Source organism: Stegostoma tigrinum, chromosome 23 (assembly GCF_030684315.1).
Source record: "Stegostoma tigrinum isolate sSteTig4 chromosome 23, sSteTig4.hap1, whole genome shotgun sequence".
In the NCBI taxonomy this organism is placed as follows: domain Eukaryota; kingdom Metazoa; phylum Chordata; class Chondrichthyes; order Orectolobiformes; family Stegostomatidae; genus Stegostoma; species Stegostoma tigrinum.
Genome location: NC_081376.1, coordinates 8263449 through 8291245, shown reverse-complemented (window position 1 = coordinate 8291245; position 27797 = coordinate 8263449). Strand labels below are relative to the sequence as shown.

General features: G+C 41.3%; 1 protein-coding gene across 2 annotated transcripts in view; it reads left to right on the top strand.

The window, feature by feature from the left end:
• The window catches only part of tbl3 (transducin beta like 3), a 64269-nt gene that overhangs the window by 22508 nt on the left and 13964 nt on the right, over positions 1 to 27797 (top strand). For both annotated transcript variants that reach the window (XR_009447109.1, XM_048552686.2), the window contains exons 10-20: positions 58 to 266; positions 2622 to 2763; positions 4907 to 4965; positions 5087 to 5193; positions 7516 to 7660; positions 8562 to 8792; positions 14462 to 14532; positions 17432 to 17588; positions 18725 to 18783; positions 20689 to 20792; positions 25949 to 26020. Coding sequence is in view for 1 of the 2 variants with exons in the window: in XM_048552686.2 (XP_048408643.1) it covers positions 58 to 266; positions 2622 to 2763; positions 4907 to 4965; positions 5087 to 5193; positions 7516 to 7660; positions 8562 to 8792; positions 14462 to 14532; positions 17432 to 17588; positions 18725 to 18783; positions 20689 to 20792; positions 25949 to 26020 (1356 nt within the window). In the remaining variant the exon portion in view is untranslated. The remainder of the gene's footprint in view (positions 1 to 57; positions 267 to 2621; positions 2764 to 4906; positions 4966 to 5086; positions 5194 to 7515; positions 7661 to 8561; positions 8793 to 14461; positions 14533 to 17431; positions 17589 to 18724; positions 18784 to 20688; positions 20793 to 25948; positions 26021 to 27797) is intronic.

Sequence of the window (27797 nt, the reverse complement as noted above, 5' to 3'; positions counted from 1 at the left end):
GTGCCTGATTATTTCATTGTATTTTAAATCTCTCAATTTCTTCTTAAACAACTGAAGGGATCCTTCGAATTTGGGAAGCTTACTCCGGAAGATGTGTGTACTCACAGTGTGTGCCTGGAAAACCTAAGAAAGATACTGAAGATGACGCAGATGAGCAATCTCTGACCCATTGCGCCATTGTTCCAGCAACACACAAACTAACCACTGTAACTGCTGAACATAACATTCTCTCCTATGACCTATTCACTTTGAAACTTATATGCCAGGTGAGTAGAAACTCACTCAGATCCTCCATCCCGAACCCTACTTAGCTCAGCAAGTGCCACTTAGCAATACCAAAAGCTTGCATTTCTATAGCTGCTTTGATGTGGTTATACATTCCAAGTCTCAAGACCCGCATGGCACTTGATATGACTGGCATTCCAGCCGTACATACTTGGCAACTTTGCTTGTGAGTTGGTTGCAGCAGTTGTATAAGTGAGGTGAAGTACCTTATTTAAATGGAATATTAAATGTACACCACTAACTAAAAATAAGTTTAGCTCTTCTGATTTGGATCAGTTTCATTTTAAGCCTTGAAGCTTAAAACGTTGCAGGGAATGTCTTCTATTTATTGAACATCGGTTGTGTTTTGCTGAATATTTCTCCCCTGTCTTTTACCATTTTCCAACAAATGATAATTCTCAATGTTGGTATCACTCAAATCTGATTTTCCACCACTTTGTCCCTTAGCCTTTTATGCTATGTCTTTTCAAGTGCTCAGCTCTATAGTTTCTCCCTCTGCCACCCTCCAGGTCTGGAGTTCTACATACCCACAACTGTCTGAGTGTGAAAAGAAAATGTCAAATCCCCTCTAATCCTCCTGCTCCTTACCTTAAACTTTTATGTCCCCAGGTTTTTTTACCTGTCAACAGATGGACAAAGCTTCTCCCTATCTACCCTCTCTATGCCCCTCAGAACTTTATCAACCTCACTTAAAATCCTCCTTGTCCTTCTCTGCTATAAGGAAAACTACTTCAGTCGGTCTGCAACGCTGCAACTCAAGCAACAGCTTGGTGAATCTCTTCGACACCATCTCCAGTGTATTCAATGTATAGTGTGATGATCAGAATTGTGCACAGTATTCCAGTAGTGGCCTAAGTAATGTGATATACAGCTTCTTCATGATCTCCTTGCTGTTATGTTCGATGCCTTGACCAATAAAGGCCAGAATCCCATGTGCCGTCTTTAACCTCATTGTACTTTCAAGGATTTGCACGCTAAGGCCCCTCTGATCCTCTGTATTTCCTGCAGCCCTCCTATCAATGTGTAGCCCCTTGCCATAAAATACAGCTCCACACACTTTTCAGAATTAATTGCTACTGCTCAGCCTATCTGACCAGCCTGTCTATCGTCCTTTTGTCTGAGGCTTTCCTCTTCGCTATTAACGACGCTGTCAATTTATGTGTCATCAGCATATTTACTAATTGTATCCCCTACAATCATGTCTGGATCATTAGTATATACAGCAAACAGCAAGGGACCCAGCAGTGAATGTTGAGAGTAGTGCTAGTTCCCCTTATTGAATAGACACTTACTGCTACATGCCTTGACCAGAGAGGGGGATGGGGAGAGGGTTCTGGAATAAATAGAGAGAGAGGGGGAGGCGGACCAAAGATGGAGAGAAAAGAAGATAGGTGGAGAGGAGAGTGTAGGTGGGGAGGGGATAGGTCAGTTCAGTTGCTTCAGGACATGGTCAAGCAGTTTCAAGGCTGAAGAGATTCAAGAGAGTTGCAGTGGGAGAGAGATTCCCTGAGGTTAGTCCGGATGGAGGAGGGTAACTTCATCCCCCCCATCCCCCTCTCTGATGAAGGGTCTAGGCCCGAAACGTCAGCTTTTGTGCTCCTGAGATGCTGCTTGGCCTGCTGTGTTCATCCAGCTTCACACTTTGTTATCTTGGATTCTCCAGCATCTACAGTTCCCATTATCACTGATACAATTTTAACCTCACTGCGAAGCCTCTTCCAGGGATGCCTAACCTGAGGAAGTTACCCTCCGGACCAACCTCAGGGAATCTCTCTCCCACTGCAACTCTCTTGTAATCTCTTCAGCCTTGAAACTGCTCGACCATATCCTGAAGCAACTGGACTGATTCAAACCCATTTTAGTTTTTGGTACTTAAAAATACTTACTTCCTAACTGCACACAGTTGCTGCTATGCTCATTAATAAGGCTGTTTGTTGCAAAGATGGTCTGGGTAGAAGAAATTCTTAAGGCTTAGGGTTAACCCCTGGAAGGAGGGTAGATGACTATATCGCAGGGAGTGCTTGTGGTCAAGGCAATTACATCCTTTAACAGAACCATGAGTAATTGGAAAGCTGACTGGCGAGAGCGTGGAACAAGCTCTGGGTCGGTGCTGTGATCGGAAGGGGCAGATTTCGCTGTTGCTGCTTATAAAGCGTCAACGTGAAAACTTAGTGCATTCTGAACTAAAATGTTGATGCGTCAGATTGTGCAGGATACGGAACACCAATAATTAAGTGTACGTTGACATTAATGCCATTGGCTCGAGTTTCAGAACACAACATGAATTTATATTTTGGGAATTAGGGTTATTGAGTTCTAACACTTTCTGTTTTTAGTTTGTAGGTTATAATGATGAAGTGCTGGATGTGAAGTTTTTGGGTCCATCTGACACACACATTGTGGTGGCCACCAACAGCCCACAGCTGAAAGTATTTGAGCTTGCAACGTTAAACTGTCAAATCCTCAGTGGACACACAGGTGAGCAGAGAGTTTCTGCTTGTGTTGTGTTGGTCATAACTCTACTACGGGTTTCCTGTGTGTTAATGCTGAGAGGTAGAGGTTATGACAGAGGTTATGACACTAATACTTGGATAGTTCAATTGTCATGTAACTATTCCCTTGCACAAATGTAGATGTCCAACAACAGTACACTGTCAGCTTTTGTTTTTGATTCACACTTTGATGACTGTGTAGCATCTGTTTGCTATATTTGAACAAAAGATTGATTTGTTGCAATTGCTAAACCTAGGTTATGCCACACTTTTTTTTTCATCTAATATTTTAACATCCTAGTTATAGTTTTGCCTTCCTACATGATTGATAAGTAGTTTCCTGCGTACCCATCTTTCATAGAATCCCTGAAATGTGGAAGCAGGCCATTCAGCAAGCCTGCACTGACCCTCCAAAGAATATCCTACCCAGACCCATATCCCTTAAATTTATTCTGTCTAATCCTGCAGTTCTCATGACTAATCCACCTAACCTACACACCCCTGGACACTATGGACAATTTAGCATGGCCAAAATACCTACCCTGCTTATGTTTGGACTGTGGGAGGAAACTGGAGCACCAAGAGGGAACACACGGGGAGAATGTGCAAATTCCACACAGACAGTCACCTGAGGGTGGAATTGAACCAGGCCCCGGGCATTGTGAGGCAGCAGTGCTAACCACTGAGCCACCGTGCCGCCCTCTTGTAAAGGATGTACGCAAACATATAATGTTCTGTGGTTTTTTTTAAAAAATAGGTCTTGCCATGCTGTTGTAGTTGGCCATTATTCCATTTTCTAATCCCATCTAGTTACCAAAGGAATCCTATTTACTACTTCTGTTTCTAAATTGAATCTCTTATGCATGTTGACATCCTATTTTTAGGATTAATTTCTTGAGCTCAGTTAAGAAGAATGTTGTTGATGTATATTTTGAATTCCACAACTGTAGGACATTCCAAAGTGCTTGATTGCCATTGATAAGTTTCTAATATATTGGCCATTGTAATGCAGGAAAAATGACAACAAACAAGGTCCCACAAATGCCTTGCAGTAATGTCTAGATCATCTGTACCTGTTTAACTTGTTTCTATGAACACTGTTTTTTGCCAATGCCATTATTTACTTTGTGGCTCACAACAGAACACATACTGAAATCAAGATAATAAAATGTGAGGCTGGATGAACACAGCAGGCCAAGCAGCATCTCAGGAGCACAAAAGCTGACGTTTCGGGCCTAGACCCTTCATCAGACCTCACATACTGAAATCAAGCAGCTGAATGAGTTATATTTGAGTGTACTAGTGCCAGGAATGCTCATACTGTTTTAATGTTCTAATGAATGCTTTAAAAAGGCTGGTCACAGATAAGTGATTTCTGCTTATATCAGCTTTCTGTCAGTGTTTCATTGGCTCCTTGCACGGCTGAATAACTCTTAATTGCTGGAGAAGCGCAGCAGGTCTGGCAGCTTCTGTGCAGCATGATGCAGAGTTAACAATTTTGACTCCAGTCACCCTTCTTCAGAACACGTAGCAGTTAGGAAAAGGTGGTATTTATGCTGATGACAGGAATGTGGGGTTGGGTGGTGAGGAAGGAGTGAGTGGATAGTAGGGAGGGAACCTAGGGAGAGATTGAGAAGTTAGACAGACAAAGGGATTGAGATAGTAAATCAGGGAAGACAATAAACTAGATGTCTGAAATTATTAACCTTATGAAACTCCTAATGCTGGGACGTTTCCTTCCATATCTATTATTCACCTGCAGAGCCCAGGTTCTGACATGATGAGTTTCTTCCAGTACCCAGTCATAACCCCCATTGTGACCTATCTAGTTTCTTTTCTTCCCTGGCTTATTTAATTAAATTTAACGCAATTTATGGTGTGTGTTTATTTCAGATATTTTGATGTACAAAATAATTTTGATCAATATTTATTAATTTCTAGCCAGATTGCATAGTGGAAAGCATGTCGCATGTTTTCCAACCATCAGATTACATTGCCTTGTTAGTATAGTCTTGGAATAAATCAAGAAATTAATTTGCATTAAAGTTATGACTGAAGATAATGAATTATTTCTCTCCTTAATGTTATGCTTGTACCCAGAGTTAGAAAAAATTTATTTTCTTTTAAAGATACCATATTAGCCCTGGACGTGTTTAAGAAAGGCACCAAATTTGCTAGTTGTTCAAAGGTATGTTCTATTTTTATACAAATTGATCTCCATTTATAGATTTGGTTCGGAAAGTAATCCATTTTACTACATCAACTCAATTGATATATTCATTTTTAATTATTTTCCTTCCATGCTTCAGGACAAAACCATACGAATCTGGAAAATGAGTAAGATAACTGGGGAAGTGAATTGTGTGGCACAAGGTCTAGGACATGCGCACAGCATTGGTATTATTTCTTGTTCACGGTAAGTATGTTTTGAAAATGATCAGGCGTTGCTCTTAAATGAGAGCCTTAGAAATCCTCTTGCTGCAAGATCCCATTGGATGTCTGCAGTTCAAGCAATGAAAATGAAACTGAATCAGCTTGATTTTAAAATTCCTATTCTTGTGTTCAAATCTTTAATTTCTTCAATCTCTTACAGGCGTCTGGCCTCTGACTTTCTTTCATTTTGGCCCCTTGTACATTTCCATTTTTAATCACTTTTAACCCTGCACCTTCAGCTGCCTAACCCTAAGATGTGGGATGCCCTTCTTAATGCTTGCTGCCTTTCTAACCCTCTCTACCTCTGTTAAGATGCTTTTAAAAATCTGTTTTTGACAAAACATTCAGTCACCTTTCTGTAATTCCTGATGTGACTAGTTTTAAAATTTATTTTTTGATAAACTTAATGTAAAGCATCTTGAAATGTTTTGCTGAAAAACCACAATCCAAATCTTGTAGCAGCATTCACTTTCAGGGTGCTGTTTTAAACTGATATGCATTTATAACATTAGAGGTTTTGTTTAGCTACGTTGACTAGATGACATGTTTGCAATGCAGAGAAACAATCATTATTACAGAAGAGGTAGTGTTGGGCAAGCTAATGGAGCTAAGGATTGATAAGTCTCCTGGCCCCGATGGAATGCATCCCAGGGTACTAAAAGAGCTGTCAGGAGAAATAGCAAGTGCATTGGCGGTAATTTTCCAAAATTTGCTTGACTCTGACTGTTTTCCAATCTGCTGAGACTGCCCTAATGTGACAGCACTGTTCAAAGAAGGAGATAGACAAAAGGTGGGGAATTATAAACCGATTAGCTTAACCTCCGTAGTAGGGAAGATGCTTGAGTCTATTATCAAGGAAAATATAGCAAGGCATTTCGATAGAAATTGTCCCGTTGGGCAGACGCAGTATGGGTTCATGAAGGGCAGTTCATGCTTGACAAATCTTCTGGCATTCTATGACGACATTATGAGCCAGGTGGACAATGGGGACCCAGAGGATGTAGTATACCTAGATTTCCAAAAGGCCTTCGCCAAGGTGCCGCACAAGAGATTGCTGTATAAGATAAGGATGCATGGCGTTAGGGGTAAAGTATTAGCATGGATAGAGGATTGGTTGACTAACAGGAAGCAAAGAGTGGAGATAAATGAGTGCTATTCTGGCTGGCAATCAGAGATTAGTGGTGTGCCTCAGGGATCGGTGTTGGGACCGCGGTTATTTACAATTTATATAGATGATTTGGAGTTGGGGACCACATGTAAAGTTTGCAGATGACACTAAGATGAGTGGCAGAGCAAAGTGTGCAGAGGACTGTGAAACTTTGCAGAGGATCAAAGATGCATTGAGTGGGTAAAGGTCTGGAAAATGGAATACAATGTAAATAGAAGTGAAGTCATACATTTTGGTAGGAGTAATAGTAAGAAGGATTATTACTTGAATGGTTAAAAAGTTGCAGCATGCTGCGATGCAGAGGGACCTGGGTGTCCTTGTGCATGAATCACAGGAGGTTGGTCTACAGGTACAACAAGTAATTAGGAAGGCAAATGGAATTTTGTCCTTCATTGTTAAAGGGATTGAGTTTAAAAGCAGACAAGTTATGTTGCAGCTGTGCAAGGTGCTGGTGAGGCCACACCTGGAGTGCTGTGTGCAGTTTTGTTCTCCTTACTTGGGGAAGGATGTTCTGGTACTGGAGTGGGTGCAGAGGAAGTTCACTCGGTTGATTCCGGAGTTGAGGGTGTTGGCTTATGAGGAGAGAGTGATTGGATTGGGATTATATTCATTGGAATTCAGAAGATTGAGGGGGAATCTTATAGAAACATATAAAAAATTATGAAGAGAATAGATAAGATAGAAGTAGAGAGGATGTTCCCACTGGCAGGTGAAGCTAGGACAAGAGTACATAGACTCAAAATTAGAGGGAGCAGATTTAGGACTGAATTGAGAAGGAACTTCTTCACCCAGAGGTTTATTAATCTGTCGAATTCCTTGCCCAGTGAAGTAGTTGACACAACTTCAGTAAACGTTTTTAAAGCTCAGGTAGATTTTTTTTTGAGCAATAAAGGAATTAAAGGATATGTTGAGAATGTGGGTAAGTGGATTGAGTCCATGAAGGGATCAGCCATGATCTTATTGAATGGCGCAGAGCAGGCTCGAAGGGCCGAACGGCCTACTCCTGCTCCTAATTCTTATGTTCTGTGTTCTAACAATAGATCTCTGTGTTGCTCCAACCTGATTGCAGGTTTCTATGTTGTATTAGAAATTCTCGGGTTCTAATGTTCTTTTTATTCAATGATTTTCTAATTCCAGATTGAAAGAAGGCTTCATAATTAGTGGGAGCCAGGACTGCACCCTTAAGCTGTGGAATCTTAAAAAGTCGCTTGAAATTAACAGTGAGAAAGCTGCAGAACCTGAAATCTTACATGCTGATTTGACTGAAAAAGTTCACGACAAGGTAAGAGATTTTGGATTATAACCTTTTATCAATGCCTAAGCAATTGTGAGCACATGTCCTTAACTGCCTTGTAGAAGAAGAAATCAAATGAGGGCAGAGTAGGTTACGTAGAAGGTAACAGCACAGTGAGACTGACCTTCCATTCTTCTACCATACCACTGAATAAAACCTCCAGTCAGATGTATCCTTGCCCGCCTCCCCCACTTCTCTCTCTTCATGCTACCCACTGGCAGTGTCATTCACAGATAGGATCAGAAGAGCTAATTTGACCAATCCACGGCCTTCCCTAATCCCCCATTTGCTGCTGAAACTCTCACTTCCATTCCTTTGTGATCTTCAAAGTCAGCTTCTCCAATGTTCTCTCAGGTAACCCGCCATTATGCAACCTATCCAAATCTCTGCTACTCTATTCTGCCAAAGTCTTGCTTATACATCTTCCCTGCCTTTGTTGATCTACAGTGACTTCTGGCATTAGGATTACCATGTCTGTGTTAAATCCCTTCATGACCTTGCCTCTCTGGATTTTTGGAACCTTTCTTTACCTGACAACCTCTCCTTGCACTGACTCTTTACGGCACTTATCCCTCACTTTTCCCACTATTGACAGCTCTGCCTTCAGATTCCTAAACTATAGAGTGCATTCCCTAAACCTCTGCTCCAATATCAACCCCCACTTTCCTCTTTTAAGACCCACCTCTTCGATATAGCTTTGGTTAATTCATCAACATGTCCCCTTTAGCTTGGCTCTAAATCACTGTGACATATTGGGATATTAAAAGTTGCATATAAAAGTTACACAAGTGAACAGTATTGCACTGGTAATTAAACTCTTTGCTAATCATCAGAAAATGTAGCTGTGATTTGCTTTTAAATGTACCCTATTGTGATTATTGTATTGTAGGATATAAACAGTGTGGTAGTCTCTCCAAACGACAAGCTAGTGGCTACCGGCTCACAGGACAGAACTGCAAAACTTTGGTCCGCATCTGATTTCTCACTCATCGGAGTGTTTCGAGGCCACAAGCGTGGAATTTGGTCAGTCCAGTTTTCGCCGATGGACCAGATCCTAGCCACCTCTTCTGCAGATGGCACTGTCAAACTCTGGGGACTTCAGGACTTCAACTGCTTAAAGGTAGAAAGCGTGATTTGGTTGTGGCAGAGGGAACAGCTTGCTGGCTAGTGTAAGATAACAAAGTGCGGGGCTGGATGAACACTGCAGGCCAAGCAGCATCTTAGGAGCACAAAAGCTGACGTTTCGGGCCTTGATCCTTCTTCAGAACGTGACCTGATTGGAAAAGGTGTTTGGATGATGTAGCAGGACTAAATGTCTAAGACTCCTGCAGGGCTAGACTAGGTGCAGGAAGCGTATTACCCCTGGTTGGGGAGTCTCAAACCAAGGGGTGTCTCACCCAGAATACGGGGAAGGCCATTTTGGACTGAAATGCGGAAACATCTCTGTACTGAGAGGGTGGACAACCTACTTCTGCAGAAGGCTATGGAGGGAGGGTCACTGAGCATATTGAATAAAAAATTGACACATTTTTAGATGTTAAAGGCATTATGTGGTATGGAGAGAAAGTAGGAATGTAGCATTGAGATAGAGGGTTGATTGTGATCACATTGAATGGCAGCGCAGGCTCAGAGGGCCAAATGGGCTATTTGTACCCCCTTTAGTGTTTGACTGGAATCCTCTACTGAGCCAAAATCAGAGGGTGGGAGTCGTGGAGAGAGGGCTAAACCGAAGTTGATGCATATGGAATGAAGTCTTTTAACCTCTGTTCCTCAGTATGCTTTTTTCTCGTGGATCTCCTCCCATCCCCACCGCAGCCTCAAACCCCATCCATCCCGACCAACATTAATGTGTGAGATATGGAGGCTGACAGGTGGGAATAGGGGATAGCGTGACTGTAGACCATTGCCAGGGACGCATGTGAAAGGGTGCCGGGAGGAAGGTAAGGTGGAGGTAGGCAGTGTTGTTAGGGGAGGCAGTAACCTGATACAGGAGCACTCTGAACTCTCGTCATAGGGACAGGAAGAGCACTCCTACTCCCCATGCTGTAGAGGGAGATTTCAAAATAGAAGGATTTACTTTGAGTCTCCACCTGAAGAGATGCCAGGAATGTGCAGACTTTTATTGATTTGAAGTTAAAATCATTTGCCTGACACAGTGATGTCATCAGACCTTAATTGAGCCTCTTTCTGGAGCAGACAGTTGTGCTAAAGTGAGAAAGTCTCCAATTAAAATGACATGCATGGTGAACAATGTAGGAAAGGCACGGTAAACCTCCAGGCAAAGTTTTATCTCACCCCTACCACATCCCCTCCATCACCACCTACCTCGTTCCTCATGGATGCACTCTATTAAAGTCTGCAATCTTATTGCTGATACATAGATAATGGAATAGACTTTCTCGTTTTAACCTCAGCAATGTGCTACGGGATTTGACTCTACACTTGGTTCCTTGATGTAATTTTTAACGTAAAGTGGGTTCAGTGCTTCAGGGCAACTAGGGATGGGCGATAGATCCTGGCCTAGCCTGCAATGACCACATAGGGTCAAGAGTAGGCCATTCAGCCCCTCAAGCCTGTTCCACCATTCAGTGAGATCATGGCTGATATGTGGCCTAACACCATTCATCTGCCTTTGGCCCAAATATATTAATACCTTTTGTTTAACAAAACTGTATCTGTCTCTAATTTAAAATTAACAGTTGAGCCAGCATCCACTACAATTCGTGGAAGAGAGTTACAAACATCTACCCCACTTTGTAAGGAGAAGTGCTTCATAACGTGTCTCCTGAGCGGCCTGGCCCTAATTCGGAGACTATGCCCCTTAGTTTTAGAATCTCCAACCAATGGAAATAGTTTATCTTTATATACCCTGTCTTTTCCTGTTAATATCTTGAAGACTTCAATCAGATCACCCCTTAACTTTCTAAGTTCTAGAGAAAACAGGCCTAAATTGTATAATCCCTCAATTCAGTGAACAATTTTTTTAAAATGTCCAATTATTAGTGTAGATGTTTGTATACCTTTTACAAACGTAAATGCAATTTTACAGTCCTATTCCAGACCGTTCAGAGCAGGTTCACTCAACTCACTCCTAGGATGAAGGGATTATCTTAGAAAGGAAAGTTGGGCCTTGCCCATCGTGGTTGAGAGGAATGATGGGAGCTGTTTGCTTTTGTGAAGTAGATGAGAACCGAGGTTGCAGCCTAAAAGTAAAAGCTCTCACTGTTTATACAGCGACGAGTGGGAAGTTTTTCTTCCAGAGGTTCATTGACCTCTGAAATACTGTTCCTTTGACAACAGTGAAGGCTTGGTCAGGGAATTTATTCAAGGCTGATAGACAAGCGAATTGAGGGTCATGGGGCAACATACTGAAAAATGGAGTTGAGACCTTCCCAGGATGAGCATTGATTATTGAAGAGCAGAACATGAATAGCCTGCTCCGACTTCCAAATCCTGTATAGAAGTAGCCATAAGGCAGATAAAGGAAATGGGCAAGATTGTGGTTGTTGGAATTTAAGTTGTGGAGAAATGTGAATTTAGGTACCCACTTTGGTAGGATTGTTTTTAACGTTAATTGAGAAATATTTTTCATCCAGAAGGATCTGGTGTCCTTGCTAATGAATCACAGATAGTTATGCAGGTACGGTAGGCAATTAGGAAAGCTTATGGTGTATGGACCGTTATTACAGAGGAATGTTGTTCTGTGAGGAGAGATTAAGTAGTCCAGACCTTTGTTCTCCTGAATTCAGAAGAATAAAGGTCAACCTCATGGAAATATGACATGTTGTTAAGCAGTTTGACAGTGTACATGCTGGGAGATTCTTTCCTGTGTTCATGCTGTGTCTTGAATTAGGAGCCATTGTCTCAAAATAAGTGTCTCCCTCATCTCAGGCTGAGACAGAGAGAAATTGCTTCTCTCAAAGTGTTGTGAACACTTGGACTTGTCTACCCCAATGGACTCTGAGTGTTTAGCAATTGAGTATATTCAAGGGGGTGGCACAGTGGCTCAGTGGTTAGCATTGCTGCCTCACAGTGCCAGGAATGTGGTTCGGTTCCACCCTTGGGTAACTGTCTGTGTGGAGTTTGCACAATCTCCCTGTGACTGCAGGGGTTTCCTCCAGGTGCTCCGGTTTCCTCTGACAGTCCAAAGATGCACTGGTTAGGTGTATTGGCCATGCTAAATTGCCCATTGCCTCCAGGGATGTGCAGGTTAGGTGGATTAGCCATGGGGAATGCAAGGCTACCGGGATAGGGTGGGGAGGTGGGTCTGGGTGGGATGCTGTTTTGAGGCTTGGTGTTGGTCACATGGCCTGCTTCCACACTGTAGGGATTCTACGATTTCTGTGATGATTACCAAGATTAATAGATTTTTGGATGCAAAGAGAATGAGGCGATATTGAGACAGATAAGCAAAATATTTCAATTACAGGAAGTTTGAAATGAAAACAGAAAATGCTGGATTTTCATGTTTTTGTAGCTTCTGTGGTGAGAAAAAGAAAGTTAACTTCATCTTGGGATAATGCAAGGTGGTAGAATTGAGATAAAAGATCTGAGTTATGATTGTATTGACGGTGGAGCAGACTGAAAAGGCTGGCCTAGTATGTCATTTCTTACGATCAGCTAAGGTATAAGAGGGATAAATATGCAATTACCAATCGAGCAAAAAAACATTATGAAGGAAGCATTTTGAGTTTGTAACAACTTGCAGTTCCTGTCAAATAACTGCATTCCCGTCAATTCCTTCTGCCACGCATATTTGTGGCAATGAAACTCATTTGTTCATTTTTGTTTACTTCTGACAGAGTCAGGTCAATTACGATGCTATTTGCCTCATCTCCCATTTGCGTCTGGAAGGTGGTCTATACCACAGTGTACATTGCAGCGATACTAAAGTAGGCTACACAGCCTGATACTGCCTCTTTCCTGCCTCTTCCCTAGACTGCTTCATTCTGCTCCTTGCCCAGAGCTGAACTATCAAGCAGTTGATCTCTGATATGACCTCAAATTCCTGTCAGCGACATCTCAGCCCTTCTATGTTCACAATGCCTTGGCTCCACTTGACTACGAGACTTACAGCCCTGTCCCTAGACCCTTTGCTTCTATCCAAAACTATGTTTGTACTCAAATTTATGAACAGATTTGGTTTTTCAAATACTGTTTAGCCCTTTTTGAAAAAAAGTATTTATTCAGGGAAGCAACTTTACAAAATGTTTGTATCACATTTCTGGTAGGGAGATCTTTGGTGCCTTTGCTTAATGTGTCCACGTTTCCAAGCTCTCCATGTTTTCAGCATGTTGCATGTAGCATGTTGTATTTGGATTCTCAGAAGGCTTTTGATGTCCCAGAAAGGAGGCTAGTAAATCAAATTAGAGAGCATGGGATTATGGGGAATTTTTATTAGTATGGATTGGGAATTAGTTTATCATTTATTTATTCATGCAATGTGGGCATCTCTGGCTAGGCCAGTGTTTATTGCCCAGAGGGCAGTTAAGAGTCAACCACATTGCTGGCCAGACCAGTCTGGATGGCAGATTTCCTTTCCTAAAGGGCATTAGTGAATCAGATTAGTTTTATGACAATTGACAAAGGTGACGAGGTCATCGCCAGGGTACCTTTTTATTCCAGATTATGGCGGGATTCACATTCATTTCCCCAGAACCAGGGACTCTGGATTACTCATAAACCATCCCTGGATGGCAGGCTGGACTGCAAAGGATAGTGCTAGGTCCACGAATGCTCACAGCCGCAAGAGAAGGTTTTGGTGTTGGTATCAGTTGTAGTATTTCCAGATTCCCTGATGCCGCCAAGTAAGTTGTGAGATGTATGCGAAGAGGCGTCAAGAGGATTCAGATGGGCCATGTGAATAGGCTCGAACATGGCGGATATAATTTAATGTGACTACGTATGAGGTTATATTCACTTTAGTAGAAAAGGCAAAGACAAATTAATTTTTAAATGATGAGAGGTTTGAAAGTGCAGGTTGTCAAAGGAATCTGGATTACTTGTGCCTCAAAGCCAAGATGCAGGTGCGGGAAGAAATAAGGAAGGCAAGTCATATGCTGATATTGATTTCGAGTATAGAAGTAAAGATGTCTTACTGCAGTTGTATAGAGCCTTCATGAGACCTCACCTGGAGTTATGCGTACAATTTTCGGTCATCTTATCAAAGGAAGGTTATACTTTGGAGATAGTTCAGTTGGGATTCACCAAGATTAATCCCTGGGCTGGTGGGATTACCTTTTAAGGAAATAATAGCGAAACTTGTCCATGTCACTTAGAGTTATGAAGAATGAAATGACCTGGTTAATAGATGAACAATTAACTCAACCCTGAAAATGTCACAACCATGACTCGAGCAGTGCTCAATTATAAACAGGCAGTTTGATGTGTTCTAATATTTTAATTCTGATATTTTTATATTAATGATACACTGTATGTAACAGCTCACTGGGGAAATGGCATGGAAAGACTCGTTTGAAGCAAAACATTTCAAAGGGTCAGAGTGTGATGGTCAAGTATGCTCATGAAATTATTAGGATGCCCCCAGTGACCTTAGTTGATTGTTCATTCACCTTTTTAACTTGGTAGGAAATCATTGGCAGTATTTTGTGTTCCGCTTCACTGTAGCTGTGCTGCCAGTCAGTTGTAATGGATCATGAGCTCTTGTGTAAATTCTCTTCAAGATAATTATTAATGGGGTGTTTTCATCTTGGCTACCCTTTTATAAGTAATGGTACTGTTGACTGCAAAGTGAGCTTCACCTCATTTCCTACCTCTTCGTGTTCTCAGACATTTGAAGGCCATGATGCTTCTGTACTGAAAACCATTTTTGTGAGTCGTGGAACTCAGCTGTTGACAAGGTAATGTGAAGTTTTATAAAACCTGTTGATAGATTAAACGCAGATGTGTCACACCATTCCATTCCAAAATGCCCCACAGCTTTGAGCCTGCTCCACAGCCCGGTTGGATCATTGTTGATTTACTACTAATCATTCACCTGTCTTTATTCCATTATCTCTCGATAGCCTTGCGTAACAAAAATGTATCTTTTTCAGTCCTCAATGTTTTGGTTGACTCAACATACATCACTCCTCAGTGGTGGGGTGCTGGATTTTCACCACCCTCTGTAGAGAAAGGCCTACCTATTTTAAAATTTGAATAACCTAGCTCCTAACCAGAGAAGTTTGTTTCTTTGCATCTCCCCTCTTGAATTCCTTAATCGAATTAACACTAATTAGATCCTCACTCTGCCTTCGCAGCTCAAGGACCATGAGCCAGAACCTGACTTTGTAACTTAAACCCTTAAATCTGGTATCACAGTGATGAACTAAAGGCAGAAAATAATGGAAAAGCTCGGCAGGTCTGGCAGCATCTGTGGTTGGAAATTATTGAGCCCAGTGACGGGTTGCGAAGGCAGCAAGATGTTTAATTGGAGGATGGGATCCGTTCCTCGAGCTTGTGGGAGCCGAGGACAAAGGTCAGCATGAGAGCAAGACAAGGAATTTAAATCACCAGTGCATACTGCTCAGAACCACGCATTGTGACTGTTATCCGAATAACCATCTGATCTTCATTTGATCTCCCCAAAGTAGAGCAGACCACATTGTCAGTTGCAAACAAACAATGCTAAGTTTAGAGAAGTGCACATACATTGTTCTTTCATTTAGGAGGAGTGCTGGGGATCTTGAATGGTCAGGGAGTAAAAGGGCAGGTATTACTCTCCGGCACTTGCCTGCATTCCTCCTTCATCTCTCGTGCATCTGCCTGCTGACTCACCCTTCAGACTGGCTTTTGATACATCTCCCTTTCTCCCCAGCTGAGGATACCACTCCTATTGTGGTCGACAGAGTAGTTGACAATAACCATTTCAATCCCTGCATTTCTGTTGTTAGCCTCCCTCTCGACCCCAACGCCACTTCAGACAGGATTTCCCTGTCTGAAATTTCCACTCCACTAGCTTTTGTACTTAATAGATCAGCCTCTTGTATTTCCACAACTTCCTGTGTGATAGCCTACTGGATCTTTCTTTCCCCTTCCAGCGCTCCAAATATAACATTTTCCCCATGACACCTTGTCCCCTTCTTGTGTTACCTTCCATTGCAAACATGAGAGATACTGCCTGCTTCTTATTTTTCCTCCCTTCTCATTGTTTAAGGCCCCAATTAATAACAATTTACATTTATGCTGTATTATTTTAAATTGAGTATAATGTGTTTACGTTTCATTCTGCTCTAGACAGAAGGAGAGCAAAAGCTGACTGGGAACATGCCACAAAACACTCAGCCTACATACATGATTCTGAGCTCCTGTTCATCAGTGATTTTAATTCTTCATCTTCCTCTCTGCCTGATTTCTGTGTCCTCACTGTACCGCACCGTTCAAATGACCCCTAACACAAGCTTGAGGAACCAGCACCCGCTCTTTCACGTTACGCATTTTATGCCCTGGCAGACTCAACATCGAGTTCTGCAGTTTCAGATTGTGATCTTTGTTTCCACTTTTGTTTCCTTTATATGTTTTGGGTTTTCCTCCTATTGCTTTAACGTTTCAGACCCCCGCACTACGTTCAGCTTTGGTTTCATACCCCAATCTGCATGTCAAACTGTGCTGGAATTCAATCTTTTCTGTTTATCACCCCATCCTAGACCTTCCCATTCTCCACCGATTTTGCTCAAAATCTGTTACATTTCTAACTTTTCTGATGAAATTTCATTAGCTCTACTCCTTGCTGCACAGAGGAAGTCAGAACTTGTTGGGCATTTCCGGCCTCACCTGTTTCTTTTTAGATTTGCAGCATCTGTAGTATTTTACTGTGTCATGCACTTGAGTCTGTAGTTTGCTGCTTTCCTAGGCTGAAATCCTTTCAGAGAATTAGTGTCCAGAGGAGCATTGACCAAGGTTCTGTACAGCAGAAGCGTTTTTAATTACTGCTTGTATCCACGCACATGCTTTTAAACATTTGTGCACCCAATCAAAGACCAAAGAAGAAAATAAAGGAAAATTTATCAGTCTCAAATAAATGAGTGATTTCACACTTAAACTGTATCTGCCATTGTTTTGCCTATGTCGTTTGCTTTTAAGATATTTGAAATTTACCTACTTGACTTAATATGCTCATGTTATATGAACTGGGTATGTAATTCTCCTACTCTTTCTTCCAAAGTGCTAAGAAGTGAGCCAGGTCTTATTGTTAATTGAAACGTAAAAGTATCCAAATTATCTTTGCTATCGGTCTCTCATAATACTTTTATGTTCAGAATTAAGTAATCTTATCAACAGAGACAGGAAACCTTTTTAATCTTTTTGACCCCTTCACCTCTGTCTTTCTTGCAGCACCTTCCCTCTTATTGTTACTTTATCTTTTCTCCCTCCCTCTTCACCTCTTCCATCACTTCCCTTACCTTTTCTTCCCTAGCCATGATCATATTAGATGATGGAGCAGGTCTTATGGTTGAATGGTCTACTCCTGTTCCTATGTTCTCAACCCCACTCATTGTCCTGTCTTCACTCTTGTGGTAAGCTGTTTCTGTCTTTTTTTCTGTGTCACCCTGAACTCTGGCAGGTAGTTTGCACCTAGTGAACGTTATTTCAGTAAGAGAAGGAGAGAGCCTCTTGGCAGGACATACTGCAAAAACATCTGAACTTATATTTGCTGCAGTGAATCTGTGTTTGATATCATATTGAAGTTGAGAACAAAAAGAACGATAACTTTAATGTAAGTTAACTTACGGCATTTTCTTGTGTTTCTATTATTTGCAGTGGGTCTGATGGGTTACTGAAACTATGGACCATCAAAACTAATGAATGTGTTAAAACATTGGATGCCCATGAGGACAAGGTGTGGGGTCTCCACTGTAATAAGAAAGATGATATGGTTGTCACAGGAGCCACAGACTCTTGCATAATTATCTGGAAGGTAGGATGCATGAAATCACTGTTTCATAAACAGCAAGTGCAACCTGCTAGAAGTTGTGTTTTCAACAACTTCACAGGCTTTTTTAATGTCATCTGCTCTTTGGTTTTATGCTCTTGCAAGGAGCAAAGGAATCCCACATGCCAATGCTACTCACTTCTGTGTGTGTGAGATTAGACAGTCCTTTGCTACTGCAGTGAAACTCTTGAGGTGAAAACTCTCGGTACTTTTGATGTTTGACAGTCAGGTGGAATTTCTTAATTGCACATTATGTCCGTGCTGGCCTTTTATCTCTGGGATCGGGGATCTTCCTTGACTCTGGTTAAGTGGGCAGACATTGGCTGATATACTTATTGGGCCTGATGGTTGACCGTAGCTTGGAACTGCAGCTGAACTGACGCAAATTTAGCACAAATTGACAGTGAATCAGCAGTCCCACTGAGAGAGAGACCCATAGGGCAATGCTAAAATGGGGCAGCACAGTGGCTCCATGGTTAGAACTGCTGCCTCATGGCGCCAGGGACCTGCGTTCAATTCCAACCTTGGGTGTCATTTTTATTTCTACACAGACTGTCTGTGTGAAGTTTACACGCTCTCCCTGCATAGGCATGGGTTTCCTTCGGGTGCTCCGGTTTCCTCCCACTGTCAAAAGAAGTGCAGGTTAGGTCGATTGGCCATGCTGAATTGCCCACAATGTCCAGGGATGCTTTGGTTAGGTGGATTAGCCATGGGAAAATGCAGGGTTACAGGAAGGGGGTGGGCCTTGGTGAGATGCTTTTTGGAGGTGTTGACTCGATGGGCCCAATGGGCTGTTTCCTCACTCTAGAAAAGGGAAGGAGCTTTATTATGTACAAAACTAATCTTTACCGGAATAGAATGAAAGCACTGCAACATTATAGTTCTCAAAAATATGTACTTAAACACATTCTCCCCTTTGTGCATCGTGGAACATGGCGCAGACTTTTGAAAAGCCAAATGCTGCCCTTAACCTCCATCAAAACTTTTCATCACAGTCGAACTACTTCTGATTGTAGGTTGGAGACAGGGGGTAGGAAAGATGAAGTGGATCTCATTCGTTGCTTTCAAAATAGTACAAAAGATTTGTCCATCCTAATAAAATGATCTTTTTTGTGTTTCAGGATGTGACAGAGATAGAACTTGCTGAAGAGCAGGCCAAACAGGAGGACCAAATTTTGAAGTAAGTTTCCTTTTTAAAAGCAACCTAACCTGATAAATGATAATTTCGGCTGTACACCCGTGGTGAAACTGTCTGAGGCCATATTGAGGAATCCAGCTTGGCTTAAGGTCAAAACAGAGTGAAGCATCCTATTAGTACTTAGTTCTCCAATAAGAAGAGAAGGTGTCTTTTATTTACTTTAAATTGCAGTTCTTCACAGCACTTCCTCTTGCATTCCTTTATAAGAAAATTGAAATTGCAAACAAGTTATGTTTAGGACGCCCAGGTGTCATGTTTTTAAAAAAAATCCTTTTCACTTTCATATAGCAGTTTTTAAATTGAATATCCGCAGTCACCAGAGTGAATCTATGAGCTGCCTTGATAAATCTGTTGGAGTCCAGAGAACACTGGCTCCAGTTATTGACTTTTACATAGAGGAGAAGAGTCATTTCTCGTAAACGCATAAATTACTTTATTAATGTGTTAAACAATACTCATGTTGCTTATATGTTTTATTACAAACTAGACCTTATATAATTTTGCACAAGCTGAACTGGAACCTGTTTATACACCCACTAGGGTCTTCTGATACTCCACACACCAAGCCTTGTTATTACATGGTCTGCAATTACTCACAGTCCATTGTTAGCCACTAAAGTCCCCATTAGCAGCTATTCCCATTTTCTTCGGCTGATCATCATCCACTCCTTTGTCTATCCAACTGTTCTTCTGTCTCTTTGAGCTCTATTTCAATCTGCCATTTACTCCTAACCCCTCCCCGCACCCTATCTTCTACATAAAACTAATGTTTTCCTAGTTAGCAACAGTTCTGAAGTAGGATGATTGGATCTGAAACGTTAACTCTGCTTTCTCTGCACAAGTGCTGCCAAACCTGCTGAGCTTTTCCAGCAATTTCTGCTTTTGTTTCTAGTTTTTAATCTGGTGTGTCCTTCCTCCTGTGAGAGACCCTTAACGTTAGTCTATGGTTGCACAAGTTCAATATACCATTTCAAATGGCATTCACTTAGAGGTTTGAGGAGTTGCTAGGTTAATCACAGTGAGCCCGTCCCAATATTCCCTACTAGCTTCATCTGCAGATGCTATGACAAAGACATCACAGAACAATAATGAGGAATGGGAATAAAGATTTTTCCTTCCCTAAATTTGGAGTATTGATGCTAATTGCAGTGCTCCTGCTGCAGCCCTGACAGTAGGCTAATTCAACATAGGATTGCATATTGATCCACATTGCACTGGTAGTTCAGACATTGTATAGATTGCTTAATATTCCATAGATTATATCATTTAGTGTTTTTTTTAGTTTAGAATACATTATTTCCTGAAGTCTTGCATTGACATGACTTTTTGGCAAGGGTTACACCACAGAGAATAAAGTTTTTATTTATTCTGTTCTTCTAAATGGAATTAAGTCAAGCAGAATAAGTATTTTGTTCAAAGTTAAGCCACCCACTGACTTATTTGATAAGCATCATGATATTATCGAAATGATAATGTCAGTTGTTTAACGCAATATATTTTGCTCAGTAAAAGAAAAGATTAAATCTGCAAGGTCTTAATTGAATACTCGCCCAATCTGAGAAGTTAAGTGTAACAAGTGATGAGATTTACCTGCTCGTTCGTTCATCAGTGATGAAGAATTATAGGGTTTTTTTTCAGATTATGAACGAAATGGAGACCTTTTGATTTCATCAATGGGGTAAGAACTAGAGGAAGAATTAGGGAGTTAGGTGTTAGGTTGTTGTTGATATTGTATTTTTGTAACTGTTTAAAATTGATGACATTTGTTTGAGCCAGCATTAAGGATGACCTTTTCAACAAGAAGGTACCATTTATGTTTCGTGTTTGAGTTAACATTGACCAGACTAAAACAGTGGCACTTGCAATCATGTCTTTTCTTATTTTAAGGCAACAAGAATTGTCTAATTTATTGCATGAGAAGAAATATCTGAAGGCTTTGGGATTGGCTGTTTCTTTGGACCAACCTCAGACGGTGCTTACGGTCATTAAAGGTAAACACAACATTGAAATCTTCCTACCTTTGTTTTTGTTTGTTCTGTAAAACTCACTGGATGAACCCAGCCACTGATCTAGATAAACCAGCATCTACAGCGCAGTGAACAACCCAGAAAAATGAAGAGGGTTGGTGGCAGGAGGACAGTCTGGCTGTAAAACTCACCTGCCAAATCCGAAAATAATGTTTGATACTAAGATGATCAGTCCACATTTTGACAACCACGTGTAACTTAAAAAGAGCCAAAATCCAAACTATGTTACAAAGCCTGGAGATGAAAGTCCCTCACAGCTTCAAAGTTTCTCAAAACTGCTTTGCAACCTTTGAATTTGTTTTGAATTAATATCACCGATAAATGTTTACACTAGTTTGTGCATTGATGAATAGTCAGTTTTGATGGTATTGGGAGAGAGATGAGAGATGGTCATTGATACCAAGCAAATGTTGCTTTTTCTTCAAGTGCCCCAGGATCTTCTGCATATTATATCACCTTTTGGATGAGGAAAGGCCATCAGATCCTTTATATTCTCACTCTCCTGGGGATTGATAATGAAAGGAGAGAGATCTTCAGCTGGCTCAGCGTCCCTTTGTCCAAATTCAACTCCAAGCCCTCAAATATATATGAACAGGCAAATCTGAGGAGGCCTTCAACCTTTGGTTACAACCAAAGTCCAACGTTTTCTTTAGCCATGGTTTCTCACTTTCCCAAGATGTATCTAACTACAGCTCAAAGGGCAGTATGATGGTATGATGCCTTTAGAGGGATTTGTTCTGTCCTGGTTCTCTTGAGAAGGCATGTTATAAAGTTGGTGCCAAGGTGTCTGCTGCATGGAAGGCAGAGTAAATAGCTTTGGAGAAAAGAACTGAAAGAACTGCAGGTGCTGCAAATCAGAATCAAAAACAGAAGTTGTTGGAAAAGCTCAGCAGGTCTGATTTCACTTGTGAAGAGCAATCAGAGTTAACGTTATGGGTCCAGTGACCTTTCCTGAGAACTGATGGTAGCTAGGAAAATGCAGAAGATAGGGTGTGGGCAAGGTGTAAGGAGTAAATGATAGGTGGGCATTGAGCCCAAGGAGAGAGGACAGTTGGACAAACAAAGGAGTAATTAATGATCTGGCTTAGGAGAGTGAATAGCTGTTCATGGATACTGTTATTGGCTAACACTAGGTAGTGTATAATGGCCGACTGTGATAACAAGGTATGTGGAGTTGGGGGCTAGGACATGGGAGTGTTGAGGCCCTAAAATTATTGAATTCTGATGTTGAAACTGGAGGACTGCAGGGTCCCCTAGTCGAAAATGAGGTGTTGTTCTACCAGCTTGCACAGAGCTTCAAAGGGACACTACAGCAAGACTAAGACAGAGATGCTGGCCAGGGAGCAGGGTGGTATGTTAAACTGGCAGGCAACTGGAAGTTCAGGGTCTTATTTGGAGGTAGATCGTAGATGTTCTGTGAAGCATGTGTGGGTGTGTGTGAATAGCTTTGGGATTTTCTTTTCAAAAAAATTAGGCAAAAGAAGCATGAGTGGGTGGACTCAGGCTCATATAGACTCAGGGTTTTAGTTTTTACTTTCATTTTTTGAAGGTGGGTTTTGGAGTTGAAGCTTCTAGATACAGCGCTTTCTCTCGCTGTCGCTCTCTGTCTCTCTCTCTCTCTCTCTCTCTCTCTCTGCTGCCAGATTCATTCTGACTGTGTTCCTTCTCCTGGATTGGAGGAGATAGCAAGCGAGGGAAATCTGTTTTGCTGAATCTGCCTTTGCCAATGATGTATTATGGGATGCTACTACATTGGAACAGTTGTGCAGTAGTAGTTAAAACATATATTGTTTTGTTAAGTATTATGATCAGATTTAAAAGTTACTTTTAACTGTAGTATAAGAATAAAGTGTGTTTTGCTTAAAGCTAGGAGTTTGATCGATTGAATTGCATCTGGAATCTAGCACCTTACACTTGCCTTTAAATAAAAGTTCGGGTCTAGGTTTCTCCTTGATATCTTTTGAGGGGGTTTGTCTAGTCCATAACAGCAGTGAGTAGTTAGTCCTCCCTAACCATTTTGAGATGTTGTTCAATAGATCACCCATTCTCTCAAGAGGATAACATTACTTATTCCATGCTTTCATTTTGAGCCATGTTGTGGAGGTTCCAGTGTGAGACTGGGGTGGATAAGGTCAGAAGTCACATGAGACCAGATTATGGTCAGACAGGTTTGTTTTCAAATGACAAGCTTTCTGAGCCCTGTTCAGGTTGACCATTTCTTTTGATCTCTGCCTATAAATTCTGTGCTGTGTGATTGCCTTCACTTCACCTGACAAAGCTCGGCAAGCTTATAACTTCAGATAAGCCTGTTGGACTGTAACCTGGTGTTGTGTGACTTCTGACCTTCGTGAGCCAATGAGCCCTCATTCTAATGGCATGCATCGTCTCAAGTAGTCTAAATGCTTGAATGGTATTGCTGCTCAGCTTGGTTTTGATGATCTGAAGCACATTCCCTAAGCCTTCCCCACTCTCAGCAAGTCCTGTCTCATGGCACAAAAGTATCTAAATAATATAAGGGTATGAGGAGGATTTGCACCTACAGCCCCTTTAGTTTGCTGAGGCACTTGTCATGATCGGGTCTAATTTTCTCCCTCAGTTCATTTTTTCAACAAAGTCCAAAAGTCTATTGATCTCACCCCTATACATACAGTATAAGTGAGCCTCCTAGGGTATGCCTCAAAGTGTACAGTCCTCTGAAGAAGGAAATTTCTCCTTCTCTCAATCCTAAATGGCTGAACTCTTAACTAGGCAGTACAATCCCTGATGTTAGACTCTACATCCAGGGGAAACAGCCTCTCAGCATCTAGTCTGCCTACCCTTTCATAGCCTGGTAAGCGTCTTTGTTCTGCTAAACTTAAGCAACTATAGACCAATTTGAATCAAATTCTCATCACCGGACAGTTGTTTCGTCTTCAGAACTGATTTTTGCCCGTCTTGTCCAGAGTAAGTGTGGCCTTCCTTAAGCCAGGCATCCAAAACTGTAGAGTACCCCAGGTCTGGTATCCCTTAAATCTAGTATAATTGTAGCAAAACATCTTTAATTTTTATACTTCAAGCCCCTTACACTAAAATCTAATAGAGCATATGCCTCCCTAATTGTTCACTGTACATCATTTTAGCTTGGATTTCAATTACAATGACCTGAGAATCCCTCTGGGAAGCAGCCCCTTTAAAACTCACTGCAGCAGCTTGGACAGTTTGTAATCCATCTCACAACATTGCCTTTGGCACACTGAGACTTATTTTTAATGCACAGCCCTTCATGTGGCACTGTGTCAAAAGCATCAAGGGAACTCCAGCTTTGACAGCACCCTGTGACCTCTACCATCAAGTGCTGCTTGATGCATTTTCAAGCACTTGTCTGCATCTAGTGACAAGCTGGCTAACTCTGTTTGCCAGTAACATTGAGCAGCTGGGACCTTTTGTTTTGGCAACTTTCAGACACAAATGAGGGACATTAGAGTCACCCTCACTGGCTTTATTGGCACCAGGTCTTAAGCAATTCCTGCAAAGGCCCAATGATTTTTCTTATCTGACCGGAAGTGAAAAGTATACCCCTAGAATGGCATGGGATGATGCCATAGAGTGAAGGAAGATTGGGAGTAGGTTCTGGATGGGGCCTTGTCAATTTTTTACCTTCTCCAAATTATGAGTAACACTGGGATGGCCCACAGCTTTTCAGGCAACTGTCAAATGAGGTCCAAACCCAAAACTGGTTTGGACTTGCCAGTTTGCAATTGTGTCATGTCTCCATAGAGTGCATTTCTGTGTGCTTTCTGAAAAAGCAGGAGGGAGATACCACTGTAAATTTGCCCAAACGAGTATTTACAATTCTTAGGATCGCACAATCATTAAATTAGACATTGCTCAATAAATAATGCACTTTGAATTTTTATTTTAATTTGTTTATGTGATTCTGTGTGCATTCTATGTGGGCGACCTCGGTGCCCAGCCTAATGTTGACTGCATGATGTTTTTCCTTTCTAACCTGCACGGATGATTTCTGATATGTACATTCCTTTACCTATAATACTGGCTTTGCTTTGCAAGGTAACTCTGCTATATAATTGCAGCATCCGTTATTCCTGTTGTTAAATTTTCTTCATTTTGCATCTTACTTTGAGTTTTAAGAAAAGCTTGAAGTTAATGGGTCATTTGCGTCAGATATATAGAGGGGCTGAATAAGTTAGTGAATTTGAGTACTATGATGAGTTAGCATAACACTTTAATTTTATTCACAATCTCTTAAAGCAACCTATCTCCCCTTTCTCTATTGACATGAAGTGGAAAACAGTGACACAGCTGACTGAAAGATGAAAATCTCATCTGATTAAACAAATTCTCATAACCAGGCAACACTGTTTCCAATGTTTGCAACACATTACCTCCCTGGGCCATTCCTACAAGCAGTCCTGCTGTCACCAACTTAGAATGCACACAGAATTGCATGAACAAATTAAAATAAAACTTCAAAGTGCATTATTTATTGAGCAATGTCTAATTTAATGATTGTGTGGTCCCAAGAATGGTAAATACTCGTTTTGGTAGATATACACTGGTATCTCTCTCCTATTTTTTCAAAAAGCACACAGAAATGCATCCTATGGAGACATGACACAATTGCAAACTGACAAGTCTTATATATGATTGACCAGAATATAGTTTACACAGGTGTCTGCCAATCTGCTGTATGTTCAGTTCATGTTAAAAACAGCTTGCTGACACCTCAACAATGACCACTTATAGTGATGGCACATCAGTTTTGACGTCTGGACTAGAAGGTCCAGGTTCAAGTCCCGCCTTACAGGTTGATTGAAACAAATAATTTTTCAAGCCTAGTTTCACATCTGTTGGTTTTTTACAACCAGCGAAGTATAACATTATATTAAGTCTAAAATTCTATTTCATGCCTAAATACTGCATAATAGATTTCTGAAACTGTTGTCTGTTAACTTTATAAATTTATATATAAATAAAATTAAAGTCATATAAATTATAGTTAACATGTTAAGCAATGATCTGCAACTGCAGGAACAAAATAAATCCTATTCGAAAATACTCTGCATGTGAAATTTAAGTATATTGATGTAAAATATTTATTTGTCTCCATATTTCTGTAGCGATACTTGGTGAATCTAATGGACATGAAAGGCTGGAATCAACAATACTTAAGTTGCGACAAGATCAAAAAGGTATGGGCCTTCTCATTGACAATGCTGGAATGGCACCAGATGTAAAATTTAATCAAGGTATGCCAGTTACTGAAAGGTTGGAAACGCCTCTAAGTGATTTGCCCAAAGTTTAATGTCAGATGTTTACAGTTGTCCACTTTGTATCCATGAGAGACATATTGTTCCATATGGTGCCCGATTGGTAAGAGATTCAGCCACCTCAGTCATTTGGCTGTGCCAAAGCTCTCTGTACACGTTGTTCTCGCCTCAGTTATAAAATCCTTCCACGGGCAGTGGGCATCACTCATTGGACCAATATTTATTGCCCATTTCTATTGCCGCTGTGAAAGTGGTAGTGCGCTACTGTCCAGAACCATTGCAGTACAAAGCTACAAAATTAGTTGGAAAGTCTAATGGAACGTTGGCCTTTGTTTCGAGGGGCTTCGTGTTCAAAAGTGACACTTCAGCTACATCGTGCATTGATCTGACTTTAGCTGGAATATTGATCGGTTTTGGGAATCAGTAGAATGAGGATATGTTGCGTAAATTAACCTTAAATTCCATTGAGTTCAGGAGAATGAGAGATGATCTAATCAAGGTATTTAAATGGCTGTGGAATTCTATAGAAACTCTTTCATCTGATAAAATAATCAAACAACAAACTCGTATTTCTTTCGATCGATTTCAGAAGAAGGGTCTAGGCCCGAAACGTCAGCCTTCCTGCTCCTCTGATGCTGCTTGGCTTGCTGTGTTCATCCAGCTCTGCACCTTGTTATCTCAAACTCGTATCACATCTTATATGACCTCATACAAGGTCCTACATACCTAATTACATGGTCTGTCTGTGACCAGTAAGGAGAAAATTAATCTGGGCAGCACAGTGGTTAGCATTGCTGCATTACAGTACCAGAGACACAGCTGCAATTCCACCCTCAGGCGACTGTCTTCATTGAGTTTGCACATTCTCCCTGTGTCAGCGTGGGTTCCCTTTGGATGCTCCAGTTTCCTCCCACAGTCCAAAGATGTGCAGGTTAAGGTGGATTGGCCATGCTAAATTGCCCATAATGTCTAGGGATGTGCAGGCTAGGTGGGTTAGCTATGGGAAATGCACGCTTATAGAGATAGGGTAGGGCACTGGTTCTGTGTGGGATGCTCTTTGGAGCGTCAGTGTGGACTTGATGGGCCGAACGACCTGCTTCCACTCGAGGGATTCTGTGATCTGTTGTAGTGTTGTTGGTTAAGAAAATAAATGGTGCCTCAGATTTTCTTTGAGATACTGTCGTGAAAGTGCAGCACTTCCACTCCTCAGTACTGCATTGAAGAGTCAGTCTAGATCTTTGCATTCAAGGTTGAATAAATAGGGTCCACTACTTTTTGTCATTCATGTAAATGATTTGGATGTGAGTAAAGGAAGAATGGTTGGCATGTTTGCAGATGACACTAAAATTGGAGATGTAGTAGACAGTGAAAAAGGTTATCTCGGAGTACGATGGGACCTTGATCAGATGGACCGATGGGCCACGGAGTGGCAGATGGAGTTTAATTTAGTTAAACGTGAGGTGCTGCATATTAGTAAGACAAGCCAGGGCAGGACTTGTACAGTTAATGATAGGGTCTTGGGGAATGTCGCCAAACAAAGAGATGTCACGGTGCAGGTTCATAGTTCCTTGCAGGTGGAGTCATAGGTAGACAGGGTAGTGAAGAAGGTGTTTGGTATACTTGCTTTTATTGGACAATACATTGAATATAGGAGTTGGGAGGTCATGTTGTAGCTGTATAGGACATTGGTTGGCTACTT